This window comes from Nansenia antarctica (genome assembly GCF_963989245.1).
Source record: "Nansenia antarctica genome assembly, chromosome: 15".
Taxonomy (NCBI): Eukaryota; Metazoa; Chordata; class Actinopteri; order Argentiniformes; family Microstomatidae; genus Nansenia; species Nansenia antarctica.
In genome coordinates this window covers 6,309,577-6,332,076 of record NC_137685.1, presented here as the reverse complement: position 1 = coordinate 6,332,076, position 22,500 = coordinate 6,309,577, and the positions used below count along the sequence as shown (strand labels likewise).

Sequence of the window (22,500 nt, the reverse complement as noted above, 5' to 3'; positions counted from 1 at the left end):
TTTTGCGCGCTCCCTGTCAATTGTAGTCGTTTTAAATATATTTGTAGTATTTGTGCATATTGCATTAGAGCGATGGACATGTTGTCATTTACTGTCTCTTGATATACAAGATCACAGACCGTGCAAGTATGTTTTACTGAGTGAAAAAAAAAAACGCTCACAATTAATCTTGAAACCGTAACGCGTGAAATAAAAATTAGCGCAATGTGTGTTTGCTGAGCATGTGAGGAAGATAGAGAGAATGACGAAAACAACCTTTTTCTAATCACTCTGAAGGCAATACACTGACATTCATTCTGCCAACTTCAGACTAGCATGTCCGTTGCCAGCTAAAATATTATACTTATAATTCCTGATTCCTCTAACCAGTTTGTCATGCATTTCTTTATTCCAACACCACACGTGTTTTTGTTTTATCTCCCCCAAAGAATACGAGTAAATACTAGTATTTATCAGTATCACTAAGCATTATCAGTAAATACTAGTATTTTAAACTTGTGATTAATCATAATTAATCTGATTAATCACAGAATATGATTGTGATTAACTAAAAAATGTAATCGATTGACAGCACTACTAAATACTTAACAATAATACTAATCATTTGTTAACTGGATTCACTGTTATATACTAAGCTAGACAGTATTATATATACACTAAGCTGGACAGTATTTCTATGAAGTAAGCCCCTGGTAGGTCATGAATGGTAAAATTGACACCTGAATCTCTTTTCTCACATTGTCCTGTCACTTGTCTTAGACAGGGTCCCCCCCCCCCCCCCCCCCACCACCCCCCCACCCCCATCCTCCACCCTGTGTAGGAATGTGGGCCACCCCTCCCACGGGCCGACAGTGTTAGCAGACAGTGTTAGCATCTGACCCACTCCCACCACAGGCCTGTTGGCTCAGGGCAAACACCAGCCGTCTGAGTCCAACTGCTCCAGCAAGAAAGGAAATAATAGACCCGCATAGCTGAACATTACTCAAATGTGTGGCCGGCCTCCTCTTCCACCATTCACCGTGCAGACAGAAACTCTTAACCCTTAGACAGACAAGTGTAGAATGTCGTGACGTTAGAATTATAAGGTTCTATCTCCATTTTTGTCAAAATTTAGTTTTTTTTTTTACATAATCTGATCCGTTAGGTGTTTATTAATGCCTGTGTGGTGTTATTTTTTTTTTTAAATGTTGACATTTTTGAGATAGTAATTCATAAAATACAAAGGTTCCATCTCACAGAACATAATGGAATGTAAAACCGTTGACGCTCAATATCTCTGAACTACCCTAAACGGAGATAGAACCTTATCATTCTAAGCTCACGGTGAGCGCTCTTCCACCATTCACAGTACAGACAGAAACTCTTAACCCTTAGACAGGGATGCTCTTCTCCCTCAAGTTTTGAACGTGTTGAATGCAACACTTACAGTAGGTTTTTTATTAAAAACATTGTCAGTGAATGGCACCCCCCCTGGCACATTTAACAGTTTGTGACCTAGTCCACATCAACATCTGGCAGCCCTGCAAGGGACCTGCCAACACTTTTCAAGATTGTCAAGCGTGGGTGATTTTAATCAAAGGTTGAGAGGGAATTCAGAAAGGGCGCACGTCGGAGCCGGTGGAGAATACTTTAGCGAGCGCCTCACTCTCCCAGCTCTGGTGTTGACGGACAGGGACAGGAGTGCCTTCTTCTCTCTACACTCCCTCACCCCCCCCCCCCTCCATTACCCACATCCATCTCTGATTGGAGCGAGGTTTTGAGGATTTCAGTTGTTCTGGTTCATGGCAAGGGGGCTGCGAAGGGACATGCCGTTGCATGCCATTGGCTGTTCTCACCCGTGTATCCAAATACCTGCCAATCACCTTTCAGTGCTGGCGCATAGAGATGCCAGGAGCTCGGAGGAGCATCAGTCATCCAGCCTCCATCCCTGCTTTTGTTTTCACTGTGTGGGATTACAGGTGTCAGCAGTTAGGCCAAAAGTGGCTGAGAGATATTTGGCGATAGATGTTGTTATGCAGAGAGAACAGCCATTGACCCTCTCCCTCGGTGGAGATGAGCATAGAGAGGATTAGGAAGACGTGGATTCAGGGCATGTATGTATTGTTCTGTACGGTGCCACTCTCGTCATTCAAATGTGTTATCCTCTGTAATGCCTTATAGGCCCCCAGAGGAGCCATTGGAAGCATAAAAGCACTGCCTCGTTTTCTTTCCACGGGGGAATATCAAGATGAATATGATGAGCATGAATTTATGGCCCTGTTCGGTATTATTTTTCCATTGCAGGAATACATCTTCAACTTGGAGCCAGGCAGAGTGGAATCTGGGAAGGGAAAGTGCTCGTACGACCCCAAGCTCAACAGCGTGTCAGCTTTGATCAGTGAGTATCGCCGTCATCATCATCATCATCATCATCATCATCATCATGGAACCACAAGGGTGGAGGGAGAGGTCCAGGCCAGTCTCATCCCAGGTCCCCATAGTGGCTGTAGATGACCCTGAGGGACCCAATGGTCACGTCCCTTGAGGACCCTTCCTTTTATCTCCCGATTCTAAAAAAAGCCGCCTCCCCATCTCCAATTTAATGAGCACTTTGTTTTTGGCACCACTTTGTTAGAAGAACATTTTTCATTGCTGACGTTCTGTCCAGGAAAGATCAAGTGTCATTTCCATTCTGTGCCTATTTCCCACAGTGTGGAATGCAGCGGAATGCTCATCTCAGTACCGATCATAAAACCGTACAGAATTTTGCCTTGTTAGGGACGGAGTAGTAGTGGCCAAGGACAAGTGGGTTCACTTTTTAATAGGCAAATCCATTCCACAGTGGCTTAGCGACTTCCAATGGAAAAATACCAAGGACGTGGTATTTCATGTGATTTGTTGCCGTTATTATTATTATCATCATGAGAAATCCAGTCATTCATTTTCCCGGCCAATGCCATGCTCCGTAATCAGGTGCCACTTAACATATTTGTTTTCTGGTATTTATTCATCTATCTACGGCAATGGTGTTAGTTAGAGAAATGTTGATATCTAAAAGCAGCCTTAAAGCAGTGTCCTCTCTCAGTCTCCACTCAAGATCAGTCAGCCAGTCAGCCAGGCCCCAGACCTCACAGTTGCCGTCGGCGAAAGTCGATCCTCTTTGCTGGGTGGGACAGTACGTGTGAATCGCCGGCACTGCCTTGCCACATTAGCACACTGCCAGCTGATCAATGCAGAACCGGCGGACTGTTGTCCAAGAAGAATTAGGCCCCCCCGCCTCCCCCCGTTAGCATCAGCTACGGGACACTGTTGGCAGAGAGAAGAATCCCTTTGGCAGGCCCGGTGGAGACGAAGCGTTGACCCCTGAAAGATCACACATTCTCTCACCCTCCTACAGTTCTCCCCCTCACATATAAAACATACATTAGGCCCCAATTTCACTATATAGTTGGTAAAAGAGCTGGGAAATGGAATGACCCCGCCCGCCCGCCCGCCCGCCCGCCCGCCCGCCCGCCCGCCCGCCCGCCCCTGAGAACTCACTCCAGGCTGCCAAATGCATGCTGGGACACCTGTTCATGTGTAGCCGCCCCACCAGCAAATCTCTGCCTCCCTCCCACTGCTTAACAAGGGTCCTCGGCTCCTTCAGACCCCCGAATGCTTAATAAGGCCTTGTTGGGTCCTTCTATCGCTTTAGTGTGTCCATCTCTGTAGGTCCATGTCGTGTGTAAAATATGTAATCGACACAGATCTTGATGATGATGACACTCTAGAGATATGTGGCTGGAACGTAGGGGTGGGAGGCTGTGAGGCTTTGGCCACTACGTAATACGTTTCTCGGCACTGTGATTGATTGATCTTAGGGTCGAGGGGGCGGGGGGGGTCAGTGTAAGAACATCCTCGGTCATTTTTTGCCAAGGGTGTGGCTGGCATTGTATCAAAGAGTAAGATAATTTAGCTTAACTGGTTATCTCTCTCCCTGCCCCCCCCCCCCCTCTCACTCTCTCTCTCTCTCTCTCTCTCTCTCTCTCTCTCTCTCTCTCTCTCTCAGATGGTGAGCTCTATGCTGGTGTCTACATTGACTTCATGGGAACAGACTCTGCCATTTTCCGGACACTAGGGAAACAGAGCGCCATGCGTACAGACCAGTATAACTCCAGATGGTTAAATGGTAAATATCCTTTTTGGCACCCAAAAGTACTCAGATGTATCATTTATGCCTGCCTATGCTGTTATGTTTATTGTTATAATGTGATTATTGCATGTGAGGTCCAAATGACACTGCGTGAGCTTAGAATTATACGGTTCTATCTCCGTTTAGGGTAGTTCAGTCAAAGTTTTTACATTCCATTATGTTTTGTGAGATGGAACCTTTGTATTTTATTAATTACTAACTAAAAAATATAAATATTTCAAAAATAACACCACACAGGCATTAATAAACACCTAATGGATCAGATTATGTAAAAAAAAATGGCGATAGAACCTTATAATTCAAACGTCACGACTGTACTTTGAATACCCGAACACATGGGTGACAAAAAGTAGCCGCGCTCTCGAAATATAGGCTGTATGTGTATAGATATATCTGTTTATATGTCCTCAACTTGCCTATGGTAAACAGGAAATGCTTTAAGTTTATAAATGACTTCATCCAGATGTGCAGTGATCTTTTAGCTCATTTTTCCTCCACCCTAACCACCTCCGTCTCACTCGACATCTCTTTCTTTCTCCCTCCTTCCCTCAGACCCCTCGTTCATCCACGCACAGCTCATACCTGACAGCGCAGAGAGGAACGACGACAAGCTATACTTTTTCTTCCGTGAGAAGTCCGCAGAGATGGGCCAGAGCCCTGTGACCCAGGCTCGCATCGGACGCATCTGCCTGGTGAGTCCCCGGGTCTGAATCAAGTGTGCATATGGCCCGAATTAACTTCAAACTATCAAATATCTAAAGGCTAACCTAGGGAATTCAGAAGGTGCCAAATAGAACTTGGTTTCATGAAGAAAGGGAAATGAACCACTGTCTCCTCTATTCAGGGCTTGTTTCTGGTATTCCCTAACCCTAACACTGACACGCTGGAATCCACATGTATATTTAACCTCCTTCCTGTGTACAATACTTCCCACTGTCCATGGCATGAGATGGTATTCTGACCTATGACCCCATGACCCCAAGATCCTTTGACCTCTTCTGGATGGCAGTTCTAAAACTAAGTCCTAAGAAGCTGTAATGAACTGGACATCAGTTAACGGCATGTGACAGCAGCTGGTGAAAGCAGGAACAAGTCAGCAACCAACCGAATGTTCAGACTTTTATTCTGAAAAATGTAAATAAATGTCAACGTTGTTGAAAGTCAATGACACGCTCGCTAGTCGAGTCAAAATATTGCAACGCAATGGATTCGGTGAGTAATCCCCACTACTACCTAGCTAGTGTAGAGTAGTGGGGATTACTCACCGAATCCATTGCATTGCAATGTTTTGTCTCGGCTAGCGAGTGTGTCATTGATTTTCAACTGCTTTGGACAGTGTTAAAAATGTTCTGAATAAAAGTCGGAACATTTTGATTGGTTGCCAACTTTCACCAGCTGCTGTCACATGTCACACGTGCCTATGGACCAGCTTCTCTGCCAGCTGCTGTATCCTCCCTAGTATACATGGTGATTAACCACACTGTTTTGACGAAAGCATTTCCCTGCCCTCCTCCCCCAGATAGACACATTTAAGCCAATCAGCAAAAACTAATAGCCAGGAATGTGTATGTCCCTGTAGAGTAAAGTTGGATCTTTAGGTGCATCTTTCTGAGCTAAGCTTAATCACACCGAGAGTTAGTGTTTATAGTGTGTGTGTGTGTGTGTGTGTGTGTGTGTGTTTGTGCGTGTGCGTGTGCGTGTGTGTGTGTGTGTGTGTGTGCGTGTGCGTGTGTGTGTGCGTGTGTTTGTGTGTGTGTGTGTGTTTGTGTGTGTGTGTGTGTGTGATCCAGTTCTTCAGCTGCCCACCATTATGTTTGTGTGAGTAGGTCAGGCAGCCACCCTGCACACAAACACTCATCCACCTCTCAGTGTGCTCAGCATCGGCCTCCAGGGACACTGTTCTATCGCTCCCACTCCTATACATCTGGAGGCTCTTACTCCCATACCATTTATTATATGGCCCCACACACTTCATACACACACATTTGCACAACCATCTGTTTTCACACAAATTGTGTGAAAAACATAAATGAATGTAGTGTGAATCGGAAGAATGTACTGTAATATAGTATACGGGCCTACAGTACGACCACCATATGGGCATTAAAATTATATATTTGGTGAAAACTATTTGTTACAGCGATATAATGTAGTGTGATCCGGCAATGTGTTTTCCCCATCAAAGTGACGGATGCTTTGAAGACATTACTGCATGTATGTGGTGTTTAAGGAGGAAACCTCTCTAAATCACATCTAGTGGGATTCGCTCTCCTTGGCTAGGGTGGAAGTTGGCCCAGGTCCAGGACAGATGGGAGAGACTCTAAATAAGAGAAGACAGTGTTTACCATCTCATCCCCTCCAAAACCAACCATCTCTCCACTTTAGTCCCGATTCGCCAAATTGGGACTGTTTTTTTTTTACAGTGTGTGTGTGGGTGGCTCCACCTGTGTTTGTTTTTGGTGGGGGGGGGGGAGGCTAAAGGATGTGATTATGTGTGACGGAGTACTTATGTGTTTTGGTTCTGTCCCCCCCCCCCCCCCCCTCCCCCTGCAGAATGACGACGGCGGTCACTGCTGTCTGGTCAACAAGTGGAGCACCTTCCTGAAAGCCCGGCTCATCTGCTCGGTGCCGGGGGCGGACGGGATCGAGACGCACTTCGACGAGCTCCGTGAGTCACTATCCCCCAACCCCCCCCACCCCCACCCCGTAACCCCACAGTTAGTGAGGAGCCAGATTAACTGTGGCATGTCCTGAGGTTTCTAGTTTGTGTTGGTACTGGGTCAAACAGAGACCAGCAGGTCTTGGTTTGTGTTCTTTGTGGTTTGTGGTTTGTGGTTTGTGTTGTTGTGTTTCGGACTGACTCGAAACTCGTTTTTGGATCGGTTTTCGTATCATTATCATCTTTAACACCATCCACTCAGTCCTTAACCCAGACCACCACCTGCCCATAGCCTGACTACAGCGCAGACAGCCCCAGTCCCTGGCCATATGGCAGCCTTCTCCATTCCACTGCCCTCGCTCAACCCTCCCGTGGCCCATACGGCAATGCTGTAATGGGAATCGCACACACTCCAGTACTGTAGTTGTTATTCTCTTTCAAGATGTCTTTAACAAAAGGCTCCTTTCTCTCCGGTCTGAAGTGTGAGGTGTCTAGGAAACACTCCCCTCCTCAAATAGACTGGTGGACATGAGGGGCATGCCTCGTGGCAGACGGATCAGGTCACCAGGCAGGAATGTCAAGTTCATCTCCAGGGGAAGCTCTCTCTCTATCCCCCCCACCTCTCTCTCTCTCCCTCCCCCTCTCTCTCTACCTCGCTCGCTCTCTCTCTCTCACTCTCTCTCTCTCTCTATCCCCCCCTCTCTCTCTCTATCCCCCCCACCTCTCTCTCTCTCCCTCCCCCTCTCTCTCTACCTCTCTCTCTCTCTCACTCTCTCTCTCATCCCCCCCTCTCTCTCTCTATCCCCCCCCCTCTCTCTCCCTCCCCCTCTACCTCTCTACCTCTCTCTCTCGCTCTCTCTCTCTCTCCCTCTGTGTTTTAGGTTGTAAAAACTATTTGGTTCTTATATTATGCCAAATTGAACAACAGTAAAAGTTATGGATGATAAATTCAGCTGGTGCATCACAGGCTGTACTGTAGCCCCCTTTCTAGGGAGGGGAAGTCACACAGACAGACACACACTCACGCGCACACACACACACACACACACACACACACACACACACACACACACACACACACACACACACACACACACACACACACACACACACACACTCACACAGACGGACAGAAAGACAGGCTCCAAGTACTGTTCAGTTGTAAGTTAGGGACTGATCTGAAAAGCACCATGGTCAGTCTGAGGGGTTGGAGACAGTGTGGAGAATAATGGGATTCCATTATAGCAAATGGGTCCGTAAATCCCATTCTGTGCAAGGCCAAAAAGGTCTACAGTATGTGCTTTCTACAGTGTGGCATGTCGTTAAAACTCTAAAACCTGCATTGCACTTAACTGTTTGGATTAGCCTCCCTTGATGTAAGAACGTTACTACAAGCCGGGACTAGTTGGGAAAAGTGCAGCAATGCCTCGTTGAAGAGAAAGAGGACTAGCATGATGAACTACAGTACTTCCCTCTCTGTGAGTGTGCAGCAGTAGTATAACGAAGACATTTGGGCCATTATTTAAACTTTTTTTTATAAATCTTTTTATTTATTTATTTTTTTTTATTTAACCAGGGTCGGTCCCATTGAGATCCAATGATCTCTTTTTCAAGGGAAGCCTGGCCAAGACAGCAGCTTAAACATAAAGTTTCAACAGTTAAAACAAACAGCACAATTACACAATAAAACAACACCAGATCAACAACAAACAATAGACAAAATACAATTTGATCAGAGCAATTAGGGATACAAACATAAATAGAGAATATTTATATATATATATACAGTATATATATATTCCCATTTTTTGTTATTACAAGAATATCCCCAGGGGCTTCAAAAGAGGACCCTGACAACAAGAACAACAGAACATTGTCTCTGTATAGAAAATAGCAATACCACTAGTGATTATAGCATATTTGAGTATTTCAAATATTTAAAACATACAAATAATTATGAGTAAAACAACATTTAAAAAATGACAAATAAAATAGACAACATTAAGAATACTATAAATAAATGAATAAATAAGAAATAAAAACAGAGAAGGGAGCAGATGGGAAGGGGGGATTAGACAGGAGGAGTTTGTAAGGAGTTTGTACAGTAAGAGTAAAGTATTATCGAAAATCTGATGAAACCTCCAGCCCAGCTGTGGTCCTTGTATTGTTGTGTCAGTATTTTGTGTTAGCGCCTTTAGGCTGGGCACGCTAGAGACCAGGGAAAGTTTTTACAGTTGGAAAGTGGAAAAGATTTGGCTTTTACCTGACAACTTACACCCAAATTGCAACTTGCACCTACATTGAAACAAGCAATAGAAAGGTCACACTCCACACTGCATATATTTCATTTCAATATCAAGATTTTGCCAAAGCAAATTATTCTGACTGGAAGATACACACACTAGATACTGTGACGTATCAAGTTTCCCGATCTACAAGAGTGGTGGTGTGTGTGTGTGTGTGTGTGTGTGTGTGTGTGTGAGAGAGAGAGAGAGAGAGAGAGAGAGAGAGAGAGAGAGAGAGAGAGAGAGAGAGAGAGAGAGAGAGAGAGAGAGAGAGAGAGAGAGAGAGAGAGAGAGAGAGAGAGAGAGAGAGAGAGAGAGAGAGAGAGAGAGAGAGAGAGAGAGAGAGAGAGAGAGAGAGAGAGAGAGAGAGAGAGAGAGAGAGAGAGAGAGAGAGAGAGAGAGAGAGAGAGAGAGAGAGAGAGAGAGAGAGAGAGAGAGAGAGAGAGAGAGAGAGAGAGAGAGAGAGAGAGAGACAAGAGAGAAAGTGAGAGAGAAAGTGAGAGAGAAAGCAAGAGACAGGCACAGTTGCAGGCATAAATAAATGATTTCTTCTGAGGAAAACGGAAAAAATGCGGAGGCTGGGTTTTTATTACCATACAAAAGTAGGAAGGGGGAAAGGCCAGTTTCAGAGTCTAGGTCCTTTTAAAGCTCGTATTAACATGCACAAGCAGAGCCCTCCACTACCCCCTGGAGCTAACTCTTTTTCTGCCTTGTCAGTTTTGAGTTTTTATTGCCGATAAAGTAGCCCTCTTCCTTGGTTTATGAATATCATCATCATCCGTTATTAAAAGACAGACTGTTTTGGGCTGTTTTTGACTGTAGTAGTGTAGAGTAGGCCTATTCGATGTAATCATTTTTTTCGTAACGGAACAGCTGTGTGTTATGGTGAGGCTCCTCTGTTGTATGACACTTCTGACAGGCCTTCTCTCTGTGTCTGTGGTAACCCATGACCGTAACCCATGGTAACCCATGACCGTTACACTGCTTTAGCAGCTGCACGGGGCTATCTGTGGATGTCTGTCTGTCTGTGTGTGTGTGTGTGTGTGTGTGTGTGTGTGTGTGTGTGTGAGTGTGTGTGATAGGAAAGGGGTGGTTAAGGAGGAAAAAGTACCATATGCCCTCTCTCTCTCTCCCCTAGTTATCCTGGGAATGAGAAACACTCCCCTGAGAGAGAGCCTTGAGTGGCAGTCAGAGCATATGTACTCATACTCACTTACACACATGACCACACTCACCCAGTCTCAGGGGAGTCTGCAGGGGAGAGGAGATGGTGATAGAGAGACTGCCAATGGCCCCGGGCCTGAGCTGGATTACTCTTCCTGCCACGACTGGTGGATTGATGATTCACTGTGCTTAGTCAAATGTATTGATTGTAAGTCGCTTTGGAATAAGGCGTAGACTCTGCTAAATGCCAAGAATGTAAAAATGTACAAATGGGAGAGCTAGAGGCAGTTCTCAACTCAACTGCCATTCCCTTTTAGTATGTGCATACAGCAACCTGACAGCTGTTTCCTTCCTGTTTGTGTGTTTACTGCACATCGACAAATGATGAGATGAGTGTCCTGTCAGTGTTTTATTTAGTGCTTATGAGACAAGTTGCAGGGGTAGTGGTGGTCTAGTGGATAGTGAGTTGGACTTGTGATCGGAAGGTTGTGAGTTCAAATCCCGCCTGAAACCACACCACTACTAGTGTGCCCTTGAGTAAGGCACTTAGCCCTCAGTTACTCCAGGGGGAATGTCCCTGTAATTCGTAATTGTAAATCGCTTTGGATTAAAAGCGTCTGCTAAATGGCAAAAGTATTAATTATTAATTATTACAAGTTAAAAACAGTTGCTTGTTTGATTTTGGAGTGGACACGTGCGCTGTTCTGGAGGGGCTTGTCTCGTTCTGTCAGGTGGATGAAGCCCCTGAGAGAGGCATGGGGAGAGAGACGTCAATGACCGGGTTAGACACTCTCTAGTTATTTCTCTGCACCTAGAGGATATTCTGATCTAAACGAAGGTTGCTCTCTTTGGTGCTAACAGGACTCTAGTAAAAGTCCAATCACCTAAATTGTGTGTCACCTAACCTCATATTGAAATTCGAGAACATAACGTACCTACCGGTAACTCATTCTCAGGGTTGATTAACTGTCGAGGTACCTCGGGTCTCCACCGAATTGGGTATAATCTGCGTTTAGTCATGGTGCTTTTACCTCACTGCTGGAACAATCTACCAAAAAAAAAATGTGAGTTGTTTTTTCTGGTGCCGCTCGGCTACCCCTTCAGTGAAGGATGTAATTGTTTCCCCTGATATATTGCGATTGTATTGATTTCTATATTTGTATGTGTTGTTTTGTAATTGTATAGATATTGTGGACAGGTTGTGGCCTGGGGTGGTCCAGTGGTCCTAGCACCGCGGTCTACAGTGCACACATATGCCCATGTCGGCATGGGTTCGAATCCGGCCCACATGCCCTGCTGACATGCCCTCTCCTCCTTACTTTCCTGTCTACCTTCACTATCTCTATCCAATAAAATGAAAAATATGAAAATAGAAACATACCCTGTCCCCCCCCCCAAACCACACCCTCCTCCCACACACCCTCCTTGCCCTAGGGCCATAGACAGGAAGTGCAAAGTGTCAGTTCATCACATATTAAATCACTTCACTCCTGGAGAAAATACTCTCAGGTGACGCAGCAATCATGTTGCCTTACTCCGGTCTAGACATCTCTGCAGATGGCCACGCTTGTATATCTCTAGTCTCTACTGGTGCCACAGTTTGGTCTTTTGACTACCCGTTGGGGAATATCCACTCATAGTTAGAATGGTTACTGTGCAAAGTTGTTGCTGCACAAAGCTTGTGGTGTGTGTTTATTTGATCATATTGTCCCTGATGCCTTCACCACGCTTGTCCGTCAGATGAAGATGGTTCCATTTCCTGTACAGAGATGAGTCGTCGTATTGTACACTCCCTGTTTCCTCCAGCGTGATACGGACGTGACACTAGGACAACCCAGGTGGAAGAGGCTCTCCTTTTTCTCTCCTCCTTCCATCGTGTGTATTTGGCCCTAGCCTAGCCTCTCATCCCTACTGCTATCTACCTCTTTCTGTCAACCCTTTTTTGATGAACTCTCCCATAGCATGACTGGGCTCTGGGCACACCACATCCATTCTAAGCAACACAGATGTTGACATATCAACCTCTGACATGTATTCTGTAGTTGCAAACACGGGTCTTAAGGACATGCAGAGTGACACAAAGACGCGAGGACGAGAGAAGGGGCGTGTTATGGCTTCACTCGTCCTGTTTGACATCGTTGTGTCTATAAGAGCTTGAAACTTCCAAAAGCTGATGGCAGTTCAGGTTTTGTGAATGTGCGTCACTCCCCTTCTGATGGGGGAAGGGGAGGCTCAATAAGTCTGGATGGATTTACTGTAGCTCTGTAAATATTAACCGTGATGAGTGTCCTGTGGAACGTGATGTTTTCTTCAGCCTCTGAACTGATGTGATATTTCTGTCTGTGTGTGTGTGTGTCTCTTTCAGGAGATGTTTACATCCAGCCCACGCAAGACACCAAGAATCCTGTCATCTACGGAGTCTTCTCCGTCTCTGGGTTAGTGTCCGACTGGTTTTTAAGACATTTTAATTGAAATTAAAAAATATAATATAATTTTCTCATATCGTGAGTTTCAAGAATGATAAGGTTCTATCTCCGTTTAGGGTAGTTCAGAGATATTGAGTGTCAAAGTTTTTACATTCCATTATGTTTTGTGAGATGGAACCTTTGTCTTTTATTAATTACTAACTAAAAAAATGTGAACATTTTAAAAATAACACCACACAGGCATTAAGAAACACCTAATGGATCAGATTATGTAAAAAACTCAATTTTGACCAAAATGGAGATAGAACCTTATAATTCTAACGTCACGATATCATAAGGTTTAATTTCTCAACACTATGACACTCTCTCCTCTCCCGTCACAGCGCAGTGTTCCAGGGTTCAGCCGTGTGCGTCTACTCCATGGCCGACATCCGCCAGGTCTTCAACGGACCCTTCGCCCACAAGGAGGGCCCCAACTACCAGTGGGTGGCCTACACGGGGAAGATCCCCTACCCTCGGCCCGGGACGGTGAGCGCTCACTCCCTCATGACCTCCGCATGTGAAATACCCCGACCAAGCTGGCATAACAAGACACTTCTCTCCACTGACTTAGTCCTCAAATAGAAACCATCTGTCCAGTGTAGCAGCAAGACACAAACATCAGATTCCATCTCCAACCCACAGTGTATTTAAGCAATAAGAACCCTACACAAACCTGCCATAGTGTTGTGTGTGATGCTACAGTGGCTTGGTTTGGTTCTGTTATGTGGAGTGAAATGGTGATGGCTTCTCTTAATGCCTTGTTTTTTTACCCACAGTGCCCTGGGGGGACTTTCACCCCCAACATGAAGTCGACCAAGGACTACCCCGACGAAGTCATCAACTTCATGAGGAACCACCCCGCCATGTACAACGCCATATACCCAGTGCACAAGCGCCCCCTGGTGGTCAGGACCAACGTGGATTACGAGTTCACCACGATCACCGTGGACCAGGTGGCCGCTGCGGATGGCAACTATGAAGTGCTGTTTCTGGGCACCGGTGAGTCCCTCGCTGGCTTATGATCGGTTTGATACACCGTGAGCTTAGAATGATAAGGTTCTATCTCCGTTTAGGGCAGTTCAGAGATATTGAGCGTCAAAGTTTTTACATTCCATTATGTTTTGTGAGATGGAACCTTTGTATCTTATGAATTACTAACTAAAGCATTTCAACATTTTAAAAATAACACCACACAGGCATTAATAAACACCTAATGGATCAGATTATGTAAAAAACTCAATTTTGACAAAAATTGAGATAGAACCTTATAATTCTAACGTCACGACACTTTACAGTAGAGAGTACTGTAGAGAGATTTTTCAAATTTCATACCACATTAAAATGCTTTGATGTTGTTAGAGTCTGCTCTCTCTTCAGTGTTCAGCACCAGGGAACTTAATACTCTTGATGTTATGTGGGATGACCCGGGACACCCCGCAACTCTTGCGTTGGTTGCAAAACAGGAGGGTATCATGATGTTGCCAGAGTATCGTGATGTCAGTGGTGTATAGGGTATCTAAGTCTCTACTAAAGAGCTTAGTTTGCTGTACTACTGAACTCCTGAACTACTGAAAGTCAGTCATGAGCTTAGAATGATAAGGTTCTATCTCCGTTTTGGGCAGTTCAGAGATATTGAGCGTCAAAGTTTTTACATTCCATTATGTTTTGTGAGATGGAACCTTTGTATTTTATGAATTACTAACTCAAAAATGTCAACATTTCAAAAAATAACACCACACAGACATTAATAAACACCTAATGGATCAGATTATGTAAAAAACTCAATTTTTACAAAAATGGAGATAGAACCTTATAATGCTAACGTCTCGGTCTGCTGAAATTAGACCAAAAATCTAAACTTCTGCCCCTCCCCCCTCTTGAAGCAGTCCCGCCAAATGGACCGGTCGTATCTCTCTCTCTCTCTCTCTCTCTCTCTCTCTCTCTCTCTCTCTCTCTCTCTGTCATCCATCGTGTGGCGAAGAGCCCCTTTCGGTCCAGATGGATGTTTAAGCAATTAAACAGGGTTGTTCTGTGCATCATTCACTTGAAGTAAAAGCTTTTGAGTATTTTTTACCTGCAGGGCAGGGCCTCGCTGATGGGAGGGGGGGTGGGGGTTACAGTAAGGAAATCCATCACCCTAATCTCACCCACCGGTGGTTAGAGTGATTTTCTATTTGTCTCTCGATCCCTTTGAACCTTTTAAAGGCCGAGAGTGACATCACTCCCCCAGTGCACGCAGTCCTTTACGTGGCGGCACATTATCCCCTTTTGTGAGGGTCTTCTTTGTTCCGCTGGCCGTCTGTAGGAGACTAATGGGGTTTTATGCGAGTGCACCGTTGCCCCACTGTGCCTGGAAGTTACTGGAATGTTCCGTCCTTTCAGCTGCTGTCAGGAGCACGCATTCAGCGTTGCGTCGGGACACATTGTAACAGTCATAATAAATCTCAGGTATCCCGCGCTCAGGAATGCCTCCTCTGTGCAGATATCAAACATGCCACTGGGTTAGGGCGGGGTGCGGCTGAGGGGGAAATACCTCCAGGACTCCTCCAGGAGAATGGGTCAGAACGGAGAATGGGCTTAATTTATAATTTAATAATTTTGCCATTTAGCAGACGCTTTTATCCAAAGCGACTTACAATTACGAATTACAGGGACATTCCCCCTGGAGTAACTGAGGGCTAAGTGCCTTACCCAAGGGCACACTAGTAGTGGTGTGGCTTCAGGCGGGATTTGAACTCACAACCTTCCGATCCCACTGAGATCTATCACTGAGACTGCCAATTGCCCCCCTGGCCTGAGCTAGATTAGCTAGAAAGGTTGGTTTGTCGCGGTGCTGGCAGTTTCTATACACTAACTCCGAGAAATGTATTGGTACTGTATGTAAGAGAACAAAGGTTAAAACTGAATGATTAGCCTACACCGGAATGAGGTAAAGGTAAAGACTTGGCCAGGGGAAAGCCTGGTGGTGTGAGGATGAACCTTTCCGTCAGTTAAACGGGTGGTTTGATTGACAGGACGCGGAGGCTCAGATGACAGGTGTGTGTGTAACTGTCGGATGTGCCCTCTCCTCCACAGACAAGGGGACAGTTCAGAAGGTGATCGTTCTGCCTCGAGATGACCTGCAGACTGAGGAACTGGTCCTGGAGGAGGTTGAGGTCTTCAAGGTGAGCTCCCTCTCTCTTTGTTTTTCTCTCTCTCGTCTCATTCTTTCTCTTTCTTTCCTCCCTTTCTGTCTATGTATATTCATCTACATTTATCTATATTCATCTATATTCTTATAGTCTTTATTATCCCATGAAGTTTCAGTAGCTGACTCATCAATGCGTTGTTTTCACATTCTAGGTTCCTACTCCAATCCTAACTATGAAGATCTCATCCAAAAGGGTAAGAATGTCTGCATAACCGATTACCTTACAGACCCTATATATCTTTACTGAAATAAGAACCAGAGAGTGAGTCAAATTCCCTGAATCAGGGGCATGGTTTAGAAATGCCATGGGGTGCATGTTTACAGCCGTGGAACTGTACGTTTCCCTTCATAGAACGCCTACAGTCTGGGAGAGACAATGAAGCGAGAAATATGGAAAAGGCATTAAACTTCAGTGTTGTCTTTCACCGTGATTAAAACAGTTGGCATCCGCTACGTGACATGACATCACTCTTACCATTTCACACACGCTGCCAGAATGACGAATCCGAAACAGCTGATCAGAAAAAATCTCTGACAAGGTGCATTGTCCCGGAACAATGGAAAACTGTTATGAACATGGGCGAAATAAATCGCCAATGTGATTCCATCCAAGTCTTTCCAATAGCACATTATTTTAATGGTTACTTTTTTATTTGAACACATTATTACATCCTCTGTACAAACAAATTAGACCACATCACATACTCATATTTTAACCTAGCCTCACTTGAAAAGATAGACTCTTACCCCCGGCTTTAGGGAGGCAGGCTCTTCCGTTGCGTGTCTAGCTTGGATCTAACCCCCCTCATCTGTGCTCTCTCTCCCCACAGCAACAGCTCTACGTGTCGTCTGGCGTAGGCGTGACCCAACTGGCCCTCCATCGCTGTGATGTGTACGGGGAGGCGTGTGCCGACTGCTGCCTGGCCCGGGACCCCTACTGTGCCTGGGACGGAAAGTCCTGCTCACGCTACTCAGCCTCGCAGAAGAGGTGAGCATCGACATGAGCTGCTCTGACTGCACTGTTGAAAGCCTTCTAGAACTACGTTGATTGAACTATAGTTCTATAAGCCTTCTAGAATTATGGCGATTGTGTAATGGCTGTATACATTGTTGAATAGCTGTGTAATCTATTGTTGAATGGCCTTATAGTCTTGTCAAATGGCTGTATACAGTATATTGTTAAATGGCTGAATAGATTATTGAATGGTATTTTAAATTGCTGAATATTTGTATTAATCATTAAATGGCCTTATAGATTGCTGAATAGTTTGACTAATCGTTGAATGTCTCTGTGTGTTGTTGAATGGCTTTGAATGCCGCCTGCCGATGCGTTATAATATTTACTCTCTTATTTGGGAATACTGGTCTGACCCGTTTAGACGCAGCCGGAGGCAGGATGTTAAGTACGGGAACCCAATCCGCCAGTGTCGGGGCTTCAACTCCAATGGTGAGTCTAGTTCTCCTCACTACCTGTCCATAGACTGAGTAGAAATGTATTTGACACAATACAAGTGCGTCTCCCAAAAAAAGTTCATTCTTTTACCGTAATTTCATTCAAAAAGTGAAACTTTTATATATTCTAGATTCATTACACATAAAGTGAAATATTTCAAGCCTTTTTTGTTTTAATGTCGATGATTATGGCTTACAGATCATGAAAATCAAAAATCCAGTATCTCAAAATATTAGAATATTACATATTATTCCTTACAAAACAAGTAACAAAAAAGGATTTATAAAACAGAAATGTTGACCTTCTGAAAAGTATGTTAAGTATGTTATGTCTGCATATCCATTGAAAGTTGACTGTAAGGGAAACGTGTGGTAGGAAAAGATGCACAAGCAACAGGGATGACCGCAGCCGTGCGAGGATTGTCAAGCAAGGCCGATTCAAGAACTTGGGGGAGCTTCACAAGGAGTGGACTGAGGCTGGAGTCAGCGCATCAAGACCCACCACACACAGATGTATCCAGGAACTGGGCTACAAGTGTTGCATTCCTAGTGTCAAGCCACTCCTGAACCAGAGACAACGTCAGAAGCGTCTTACCTGGGCTAAGGAGAAAAAAATTTGGACCGTTAGTCAGTTGTCCAAAGTCCTATTTTCAGATTAAAGTAAAAGTTGGATTTAATTTGGAAATCAAGGTCCCAGAGTCTGGAGGAAGAATGGAGAGGCACAGAATCCAAGTTGCTTGAAGTCCAGTGTGACATTTCCACAGTCAGTGATGATTTGGGGTGCCATGTCATCTGCTGGTGTTGGTCCACTGTGTTTTACCATGCCCAGAGTCACGCAGCACTTCATGCTTCCGACTGCTGACAAGCTTTATGGAGATGCTGATTTAATTTCACAGCAGAACTTGTTGTACAGTGATTGATTGGCTTGCTATCAAAGCAACCTGGGCTTCCATAACCCCTCAGCAGTGCCACAGGCCGATTTCCTCCATGCCACGCCACATTGGTATTTCGTGCAAACGGAGCCCAGACCAAGTATTGAGTGCATAAATTAACATACTTTTCAGAAGGTCGACATTTCTGTATTATAAATCCTTTTTTTGATTGGTCTTATGTAATATTCTAATATTTGGAGATACTGGATTTTGGATTTACATGAATATTTCACTTCATGTGTAATGAATCTAGAATATATGAAAGTTTAATTTTTTGAATAAAATAATTGGAAAAAAAAACTTTACCATGATATTACATTTTTTTTAAATGCATTGTCCAATTGACTGTGAATATGTTCTTTTTTGTTTAACTGCAATTAACTTGTGAATTGCTCTGGTAACACTTTCTCTCTCCTCTAGCCAATAAGAACACTCTGGAGATGGTGCAGTATGGAGTGGAGGGCAGCAGCACCTTCCTAGAGTGCCAGGCCCGCTCCCCACACGCCCTCATCAAATGGCACCTGCAGAGGGACAACAGTGACCGGAGGAAAGAGGTGAGTGCCCCACTGTATGTGGTAACTTCATCACCCAGAAGCAGCAGCAGCAGCATTTACACATACTGTATACACTCCCCAAAAGATCCCTATAAACGTTTTACTTTGAACCATGGACTTCCAAGCTATACCTCACTTTAATATTTTCATATTTTCTAAGAATAATAATTATCATGACGTGTCAACCTCAGCTTTCACTTACATAATTAGATAATTATGGTGAAATGTAGTGTGTTCCATTTTGAAAGCGTAGAAATAAATGCAGGCATATATGATGTACAGTATTCATATGATGTATTCATGTGATTAACAGATAACGGGTATATACAGCTATGCCTGCTGTACCTGTTATGGAATAATAATCCCCAAACTGTCCCCGTACCGGAGTAGAGGGCACACGAAGAAAGAGAAACAACATGAAACGTCCTCATAGTTTCTCACCCTAGGGCTCTAGTTAAAGTTTTATTGGTGAGGCTATATTGTAGCTCACAGAATTGGCTATTCTGTTGGATGTTGCATATTCCCATTGCTCACTTGGCAGTGCTGTTGCCTAGCACATCTGATTCCGAGTACTGTATAAAAGCTGTCAACAGCTAATAAGACACTTGGAAAGGGATACTCCAAGAGACAGAAAGCAGCAATGGAAATATCACCGTATGTAGTCATATATACCTACATCGCCGGTAGCCTTACTTTTACACTGGCATGGTGGCAAATGCTGGTAATGACAACAAGGCTGGTATTAGCTGAAAGATAGGACGCTTCCACAGATGTTTCTGGGTTTAATATATTGTTTCATGGTGTCTCAAATCATGTTTCTCTCTCTCTCTCTCTCTCTCTCTCTCTCTCTCTCTCTCTCTCCCCTCACACATCTCTCTCTCTCTCTCTCTCTCTCTCTCTCTCTCTCTCTCTCTCTCTCTCTCTCTCTCTCAGATGCGTTCTGACGGGCGGATCCTGAAGACAGACCAGGGTCTGCTGCTACGTTCCCTCCAGCCCTCCGACTCCGGCATGTACATGTGCACCGCCACGGAGAAGAACTTCAAACACACGCTGGTCAAGCTGCAGCTGGTGGTCCTGTCCGGCCGGGCCGTCAACAACGTCCTGGTGGAGGGCGGGGGGATGTCGCCGTCTCCCCTCCAGTCCAGCTCCTGGATGCCCAACGCGGGCCAGTACAAGGATCTGCTGACCATCCTGAGCCAGCCGGAGATGGGTCTCATCAACCAGTACTGTCAGGACTACTGGCAGCAGGGAGATCCCCTGCTGATGGGCGCCTCCATCAAGGCCAAAGACCTGAAGGAGCTCAAGGAGCAGAAGAAACCGCGGAACCGCCGGCATCACGGCGACGGGGACGAGCGCGAGGAAGAGGGGGCGGAGACATGAGGGGGTCCCCCTCGACTCCCTGAGACCGCCGTACCCCCACGGAAACTGGGAGAGACTCGATTTAAGAGAGTGACGGACGACACGAACGCAAGAAAATAATCAAAACCCACAAACAAGAAAAAGCGAACTGAAGAAGAGGCATACAAACCAACACCCTACATCCATGTTAACAATAAGATATATGATACACAGTATTTATTGTAGGTTGTATATAGTATCATTCTGTGGATTTCTTTGTACTTATAGAAAAAAAATGCTCTTTGTGTATAGGTACCTTTTGGGCAAAATATTATTGTTATTAATTGTATTATTGTTGTTACTGTTATTACAAAAAATCTCCATCTTTACATCTTATGACATTGACAACTGTTTGGAATGTGGAAACTGGCATGCAAACACTGTCAGAAATGAGCTACAGTAGGAGGGGTCGTTGTAAACAGGGAAATGAACTGCGGGTCTGGGTTGATGGGATATTATTTTGTTTATTGTTTCTTATGACATAATTCAAGGACTCTAAGGATATTCTGGGCTCTCCAGGAGGGATTCCTTTGACATAACCTCGTCATCACTGCATGTAGATTGTGGACAGAGACGCTATGGCAGGGGACGCACGAACGGTCCCATTTGTTGGAAAGCTGTCCATTCTTCCTGTTCACCCAAGTGTCGAAATGAATGAATATAATGACTATTTACACCTGCTGTTTGATTGGCTCAAACAAATATTTGCAGAATCACGGATTGACAGTAATATTACTGCCAGGTCAGTTAGACACAAGCACATGTCAACTTAAGTTATTAGGTCAGACTTCATCATCATTATCAATAAAGATGTTTGTGTAACAAAAGGATGAAAAAAAAGGATTTAAACCACAATTGTACTTCAAATCTGTTACATTTCCTGTCTGCAGCTAAATTGTGGTGATCTACATTTTGAAAAATGGAAATATTAAAGTAGAGAAACAATCACCATAAGATACTTATCAAATGAATATTTTTTAATTAAGTGTACAGTAAGAGTGTGAGGTGCAATAAAAGGTCAAGGTTTTGCACAAAGGGCATTATTCTCTCATCTTCAAAAGATTGACTAGAATCCTCGGAAGGTTATGAGATATCCAAAACATTGGCCAGGGCCAAACAACGCAGCACACTCTGGCCAAGTCAATTTCACTTTGCTCATAAAACACAAAGCACAAGTTAGTTTGGGGATGAAGAGGTTGCCCAGATCAGTTTGACCAAGCAGAATCTTCTTGAGTCTTGAGTCGAGTACGAGCCATCTCCTTTTCATCCTTTGACATTCAACATGTGAAAAAAAAAATCCCTTACACAACAGAGCATTGTACCGGCGTTGTGACACTAACCAAAATATTTGGGAAGCTGGCTTTTCATAGTGTGCATGAATATGTATTTGTACTGTAATTTCTGGAAAAAAAAAAAAAGCTATGTTGTCGTTTTTTTTGTTCTTCATTTTCTTGAAGTGTACAGTAATGGTCGACGTGAGCACATGACGTACAGCCTCGATGCAGCAGAGAAATACAAAATGGAGGACAACAAAACTATGTAACAACACGTAATATGTGCCAGAGACACGTTCTCTTTTCCACTCTTCTCTATGGGATAATTATTTGTTCCCAGAATAATACCACACTGCTCCTGTTAATCTCCTCCAGTTGAAAACCAGGGTGTTAAAGCAAAAAAACAAAAACAAAAAAGGTTGTACAATTTGTTGGTATTTTTAAGATGTGTCTAGTTTTTTGAGTGTTTTTGTTTTTGTTTTGTATTTTGTTTTTGTTTTTGTTATCAGTTAAGACTTTATGAAAAAGACTAAATGCACAGAGGTGATGTTTATTGTAATGACTTGTGTAAATGACTTTCTCTTCCCTTTCCATTGTTGTTGCTGACTAATAAATTAAAGCTCTATATTTTATAAAAATTGAAGGCTTTTCATTCATTCTGATCTGTTCAGTGTCGTGTTTCCATATTTTTGTCCAGAAAGAGAGAGACTCCTGAATGCTTACTGGCCAGTAGTGGCAGGCGAGGCCATCGTCGAAACTGATGCTCTGCTGTCAACAAGAGACCTGAGAGTAGAGATTATATATATCATATTTTGAGCATCCTGATAAAGTACCCCCCCCGCCCCCCTCCTCAAGCTGAATCTCATGGTCCATTCCCATCAGTTCTAGTGGATATCACGTTCACCATGAATCAAATGGAGTGGATGATGTGCCTCTAGAGGATGGGGGCTGAC

General features: G+C 44.2%; 1 protein-coding gene across 1 annotated transcript in view; it reads left to right on the top strand.

Moving 5' to 3' along the window:
• The window catches only part of sema3fb (sema domain, immunoglobulin domain (Ig), short basic domain, secreted, (semaphorin) 3Fb), a gene marked incomplete at its 3' end in the record, with an annotated part of 24,642 nt that extends 4,387 nt beyond the window's left edge, over positions 1–20,255 (top strand). The window contains exons 5-17 of the mRNA XM_080545914.1: positions 2,284–2,377; positions 4,028–4,147; positions 4,724–4,863; positions 6,725–6,839; positions 12,645–12,714; positions 13,089–13,233; positions 13,524–13,746; positions 15,823–15,911; positions 16,090–16,131; positions 16,768–16,925; positions 17,302–17,384; positions 18,742–18,875; positions 19,809–20,255. Coding sequence (XP_080402040.1) covers positions 2,284–2,377; positions 4,028–4,147; positions 4,724–4,863; positions 6,725–6,839; positions 12,645–12,714; positions 13,089–13,233; positions 13,524–13,746; positions 15,823–15,911; positions 16,090–16,131; positions 16,768–16,925; positions 17,302–17,384; positions 18,742–18,875; positions 19,809–20,255 — 1,860 coding nt within the window. The remainder of the gene's footprint in view (positions 1–2,283; positions 2,378–4,027; positions 4,148–4,723; positions 4,864–6,724; positions 6,840–12,644; positions 12,715–13,088; positions 13,234–13,523; positions 13,747–15,822; positions 15,912–16,089; positions 16,132–16,767; positions 16,926–17,301; positions 17,385–18,741; positions 18,876–19,808) is intronic.
• Between the last annotated feature and the right edge of the window lie 2,245 nt (positions 20,256–22,500).